The sequence below is a fragment of the Rhinopithecus roxellana genome, chromosome 14, assembly GCF_007565055.1.
Source record: "Rhinopithecus roxellana isolate Shanxi Qingling chromosome 14, ASM756505v1, whole genome shotgun sequence".
NCBI lineage: Eukaryota > Metazoa > Chordata > Mammalia > Primates > Cercopithecidae > Rhinopithecus > Rhinopithecus roxellana.
Genome location: NC_044562.1, coordinates 42,140,936 through 42,147,677, shown reverse-complemented (window position 1 = coordinate 42,147,677; position 6,742 = coordinate 42,140,936). Strand labels below are relative to the sequence as shown.

Below are 6,742 nucleotides of genomic sequence, written 5' to 3'. Positions count from 1 at the left end.
TTTTTTTTTTTTTTTTTTTTTTTTTTTTTTTTTGTAGCAGAGACCATGTTTTGTTTGTATTTCCCTAGGACCTTGAACAGTGCCTGGCACATAGTATATGCTCACTTAAGATTGTTATACATCTTTTAAAAGGAATTCCTTCATGGGGTGGGTGAGCATGGAAATGGGCAAGAGTGTATTATATTATGAACTCCAAGGACATAGGTTTATGATCATCTGATAAAAATTCACATACAGCAACACGTCCATATCTAACAAATCAAATCATTTCACACTCCTACAAGCAAGAGTTAGTGGAATTGTTTCTTTTAATCTCTATAAATCTCTGTGGATGTTGCATTTTTTCCTGTTCCTTTATGAGGAGGGTTTCTTTGTCACAAGAATCTTACGAAGGAGACCCTGGCTCGTTACATCTTTCTATCTGTTAACCAAACTAAACTTCCACAAAGAAGGTGAAAAGGAATTTGTCTTGTACAGGTGGCATAGGGCCGATTTATGGGAACATTTGAGTGATGGTTATGCCAATAGAGTCACACTTTTCACAGTGATGACTAATCTAGAAAACCAGGTTTTTCAGAGTCCTAAATCCTACTTAGATTGTCACCTTTATTTATGTTTTAATGAGTATTTTAAACATCACTTCAGAAAATAATTTTTCACTGAATATTTTATATTCAGAATGTGTTGATTTGATATTTGGAGTGTCCTTTTTTTTTTTAAAGTCCACGCACAGGTTATTTGAAGGAGACAAAGAGAGCTTTATTTCAATGTACTGTGTTAGCCATGGAAAGCTTTGCAGAGCTAAATGATAATAATTGATTTATTTTCATCTTATTCCTTGAGACTTTTCACAGCTTATTTTTTCCAAACCAAGTTGTGATACCTATTTGTATGCACAAATCAAACAAAAATCCATACCAACTTCCTAGTGAGGTCTTTCAGATGCTATAGGATTAATCTTCTTTCTTACCTCACCATATATATATGCTCAAAACATATCTCTGTTTTCATGAAATATTGTCATCATCCCTTACAAATTACGGTGCTGCATTAGCCATAAAACTATTCGTAGGGTATTGGTTGTGATTCTAACTTCTTTTCAAAGGACTATATACTATAAATATAGTATGGTGCTCTTGAGAAATCACGACTTCGGTGTTTCACATTTAATGGTATTATTACGTTTTTCCCCTGGTAATTCCACCCACCTAAATGGAATATATTTTGCCACTCTGTGTATACCTAGTATGTAACTTGTTCAGTATCCTTCAGATACATGCACTTAACTGGGGGATTCTAAGCTACTTCCCCAATAAAAACCAATATCTTATTTCCCTCTCCTTTATGAGTTATAAAACACTTTCCCTCCCCTTCTTCTTTTATTTAGTTTATATGCCAGAGATCTTTCTGCTCTAGGGATGAAAATGGAAGGCCAGGGAAGAAAGTTGATGAAATAGAGATGATTCAAAGATCTGAAATATTTTATCCTCACTTGATATAAAGTAAATTATTTTTTCTCTTTTCCAATAACCATCATTTCCCTTGATCTTGGAATCACTCAAAACCTAGCCACTGAGTCCTGTACAAACTAATGTGCTGTCTCAAGATGAGAAGAAACATGAAATATTGGTAGCTGTACAGATTGTACTAGTCTGATTATATTTACAGTTATGAGATACCGCAAATTTAAGAATGCCAATTTTTTCTCATCACTGAGTATTTATTATATATAACAAATACATGGGAAAGAAAAAACTATATTGTGTGATATAAATAGTTTATTTACATTACAGAAAAAACATCAAGACAATGTATACTATTTCAAATATATCCATACATAATCAAATATAGCTGTAGTACATGTTTTCATTGGTGTAGATTACCACAAATGCAAGGCAACATGTGTAGATCTCTTGTCTTATTCTTTTGTCTATAATACTGTATTGTGTAGTCCAAGCTCTCGGTAGTCCAGCCACTGTGAAACATGCTCCCTTTAGATTAACCTCGTGGATGCTCTTGTTGTGTTGTCTGAACTGTAGTGCCCTGTATTTTGCTTCTGTCTGTGAATTCTGTTGCTTCTGGGGCACTTCCTAGAAGGTTGGAAAGTTTACAAATCTTAGTCCAATGCTATTACCTAAAGTTTGGTCCTACAATCACAGAGTAAAGATGTGGATTAAGCAAATTATTAAAACATTTCAGATGAAAGAATTTATCATTAGTAGAAACTTGGATTATTTTGGAAAAATTATTTTGCTTCTCTGTGCAGTTGTCTTTAAGTTTTTGTTGGGAATTGAACACAGGCAGAAGCTGAAGAGGAAGACATTTATTTTGTCCTTAACTGCTTACTCATTAAGGCACAAAGAATGACTCAGCACAATGCAATCAAGCAAGTCGTGAGCCCATTTTATCTCACTTTAAAGGTCTTCAACAATTTTATATTTTAAATGTCTTAAGAATGAATGTTATATTGACTTTTCAATGTTATGAATTTGAATTCTATCAAACCAGCAGAGAATGAGCCAACTGTTAATATCTGATATGTAATGGAAAGGAACATTGTTTTGGACCAGCCTAATATCATTTTTGTACCTTAATAGTATAAATTAGGGACGTAAATTGGTACCAATTATTTAGCATCTATAAAAATCTAATATTCAGTCAAATTATCTGAAAATCTCTGGTCTAGTATTTTTTTCTCTTGTAGCAAAAAATGTTTTGACTATGCAAATGAGAATAATGGAAAGTTCACATAAAATTCTATTATAATCTGTGAAGTATCAGAATATATAAAATATATAAATATACATACACATATATATCATGTGTGTATATGTGGGTTTATGTATATATGTGTGTGTGTGTACGTATGTGTATATAAATATATATATGTATAGTTTTAGAGGGAGGATAGATCTGTTAAAGTGAACATGGAGCTGAAATCACATTCCCAGCAAATGGGAGCTAGAAATAAAAGGATCAAAAATCCAACTTCTCAACAGGGTAACTCTTTTCATTTTGAAACATGTCTACAAATGTCCATATTTTTTGTGACACATGTGGTGTTTAGGAGGAGGGCAGGTGTTTGGCTAAAATAGTAAAGCAAAACAGAATTTTTTTTTTTTTTTTTTTTTTTTAAAGAAAGTAGAAAGAAGGAGAAGAGATAGAAGAGAGAGGCAGAAGACAGGAGAGACCAGATGAGGAAGACGAAAAATCAAAGGAAATGGGAGGACTTCTGCTTGCTGCAATTTTGTAAATCTTTCAGCAAGACCTATTTTGAAATAAGTCTTGACAGACAAATACGGCCAGGTCATCAGGAAAGTAGGGTTTCTGGGGTTTGGAGACAGACAGCCTAGTTGGAAAGTCTGGTTTCAAAGCAGAATGTTTTCAAGTGAGTGAAATGAATCCACACTGGGAACTGGTGTGCTTTATTGACTAGTATGAATCCTGGAAAGGCTCTAGAAGGTTTGATGGACTTAAGGCAGATTTGTAAAAGGCATTACAAAATACTAATTTAGTTTATGTGCTATGTCTTCCCCTCAAAAGCCAATAAATTGAGGACAGGTTTTAGTTTATTATAACACGGAAATGAATAAGTCCATATGCCTTGGAAAAATACTCTAATTTGGAATTCAGTTTAGATAATCTTGAGCATCAGAATACACAAAATCCTTACCAGATACGGTGCAGTATGAGCATGGTGAAGTGCCCAGGCTCTGGCACTAGGCCACCTGGACCCCATTTCTGCCCTTGTTGCTCAGCTGTGTAAAGTCAGCAATTTGCCAGCTTCTACCTCAGGGTCTCTATCTTGAAAGCGGAGATAATTGTTCCTTCTCTGTAATGTTATTAAATGTGCATATATATGTGTGTATATGTGTATACATATATATGATACACACACATAATATACGCTTACACAATTTCTCATGAGGAAAGGACCCTGTATATTTCCGTTGTTTTTATTATGTATGGGAATGCAACTGTGATTCATAACAGAATTGAAAACATCTGCTAAAGTATTTAGTTTTGCATTTGTGTCAGTAGTCGAAGTAGCAATCACATTGTTGAGATTATATCCTTTAAATATAGGTTTTGTTTTTCATGTACTGATATTGGTTAGCTATTAGAGTAATATGGCACAGTTTCCTATGTTTTAGATTCTTTTCTTTTTCTTTTTATATGCAGTATTTTTGGATTCTTGTTATCTTTATGTTCCCCAGAATCTATTTTAATATAATCACTTGGCATCTAAACGTGAGAGTTGAGCTGATGAACTCAACTCAGCTTAGAGCAGCCCAAAGCTTTAGTCGATGATCTTCCCTTAAGCCTTTAGTCCAGGTGAGGATTTATGAACCACATTTTGTCTTTTTCAAGAGCAAATGCAACACTGTTCCTCAAAGAAGATAGTGCAATACCATACTGAAATGTATTATGGCCCTTATTTTCTAAAGATATGATACTTTCTCTTATTTTTGTATCTGTTCAAAACAATTTTTAGAGAAATATTTTGATTTACTGGAGAGCTGCACAAATGGAGAAAGTCTAAAAGCCTTGTGAATTTGGTGAAAATCTTAGAATCTTCCTTGGAACTTTTTATAGAAGAGTGAAATCAAGTCAGTAAGGACTATCTTCAATGACTTTTCTGGTTATACACAACATAAATGATATGCATTTGGCTTAAAGTCCAATTCTTGGTTACCATTGGTTTGTATGCTAATGAAATTAAGCAAGTACTGGCCTCATTCCTTTACTCCAAGCCCAACGTCAGACATTGCTAATTAATCATGGTTTTCTTTTCTGTTGAAACTGAAGGAAACCCCTGTGTCTTTCAACCTGATTCTCCAGGAAACAATTGCCTTTTGATTCGGCTGGGAATTTGATATAAGAGTTTTTTGTGATATTTGCTGCATGGTTTTATGTATCTAAGGTTTTCATTTACCATAAAAGTACAACTACATGTATTTGTGCATTTTGTGACTGAAAACTATTTTGTCATCCTCAGATAAAAATGTGTTTGTTATTATACCAAGACATGTTAAAACTGATTCGGGTACATAAGGATACCGATCCAGGTAGATAAGGATATTAATTCAAGTAAGTAAAAATAAATAATCTTTATCATCAGGCAAATTAAGGAAAATAATTTGTACCACCCCAATATGCTATTGTACTACTCCACTGGCTATTCAAATACTCTTAAGCTAAGGACATAGGACCCATAGAGAATGGATGGCCACAGAGTCCATGAAGGAACTCAACTCAGAGGGATCTGATTAAATAAAGGAGGAACAATATATCCCTTCATTTGGGTAGCCACCAAGTGCTGTTACTGACCTTGTGATGCAGAGGACCACCACACAGATGACAGCAATCTGAATCGTTCCAATCACAGCTGCGATTAAGACATACTGAAATCGTACAGGACCGGGAACAACGTATAGAACACTGTAGTCCTTTTTTTCACAGTGTTGTCCAGTATAACCAGCATCACACCTGGAAGAAATTATAGTGCCCAGTTACCTGTAGCTGTTGCCTTCATTTTTATAGTTGATCGATAGGCATTTATTTTCATCACAAAATTAGGGCTTTTTGTGTCCCTTTCTAAATGAATATTACTTTGTGGTTATGGCTCACAACTACTTATTTTCAATAAGATTTCTTTGTGTTTCTCAGTTATAAGATTTGTGGTTTCTTTTTACATTTATGATAGTAATTTCAAAGGTAGGAGGATTACTCAATAATTTGTTTTTGGTGACAATATAGAGAGATAATACATGTCCAAGAATGACTGTTATTTCTATATTTTCTGGAAGGTGAGCTTTACATGTTATTTAATTTGCTCTTTAATCAACCCAAGTCAACATGTTTACTTGAAAAAATATTTGTTTCTGATGACATGGGTATAAAAATTAGTCTGTTTGTTTTGGATGAAACATTCTCTATGCTATTGTCAGAATAAATGTTGAGAAATAGTAGGATCAGAGTTATAGGATGAGTTATTGATTTTCTGGTCAAAAAATCATCTGCTGATGATAGAGTCAAATTTTGTTAGAGAAAAGTAAGTATGGTGTAGGCAATATAGTTCTGCAAAACAAGACGAGGTAGTGTTCATCTGAGAATGAATGTTGCCTCTCCCACTCAACCCTTGTGGAAAGCTCAGGTAGACAATCTACATATGAAAATTAGCATGTGTCTATGAAATGAGAAAATAGCTCATAAGAAAACAATACTTAAAGGGGATCAACATGTCATTGATTTTGTGGAACTATTCTATTACTTCACTTTGAATTTCTTATAACTACATCCTGAGAATTTTCTTCTCTCCGCCAGGAAGGGTTTAATAATAACGACACTGCTGGGGAGTGAGGGGGTAGCAGGAGTAACTTCTCAGTTTTGTTCACTCTGCCTGACTTCAGCTGAAGGCCTGTGCTAGTATATTTTGTGGAGGGAAAACATGAAAGGAAGACAGCTCTAGGTGGAGGGGTGGAGAAAGGGAGGAAGAGTGGGAGGGGGAGAGAGAGAGAGAGAGAGAGAAACCTTCTGTTGTAAATGAAAATACAACCTATTTCATCATATGTCACTTGTACTTAATGTAAATAAAAATAAAAATAAATTATGTTTTCATTTTGGCTTTGCCATCTCTGAAATAATTATATTTTAGATGTGAATACACAGGAGGTATTTAAATAAATATATATTTATATATATATAAGAAATGGGGTCTTGCTTAGTTGCCTAGGTTGAA

At 34.2% G+C, this 6,742-nt stretch overlaps 1 protein-coding gene across 2 annotated transcripts in view; it reads right to left on the bottom strand.

Moving 5' to 3' along the window:
- Nucleotides 1-737: 737 nt before the first annotated feature.
- TMEFF2 (transmembrane protein with EGF like and two follistatin like domains 2) overlaps nt 738-6,742 on the bottom strand; it is a 250,244-nt gene continuing 244,239 nt past the window's right edge. The window contains exons 9-10 of one of the 2 annotated variants that reach the window (XM_010388767.2): nt 5,332-5,490; nt 738-2,147 (exon numbers count right to left, since the gene is read on the bottom strand). In XM_010388767.2, the coding sequence (XP_010387069.2) occupies nt 2,135-2,147; nt 5,332-5,490 (172 nt within the window). In that variant the 3' untranslated portion in view covers nt 738-2,134. The remainder of the gene's footprint in view (nt 2,148-5,331; nt 5,491-6,742) is intronic. The other variant, XM_010388766.2, reaches the window with a different exon arrangement.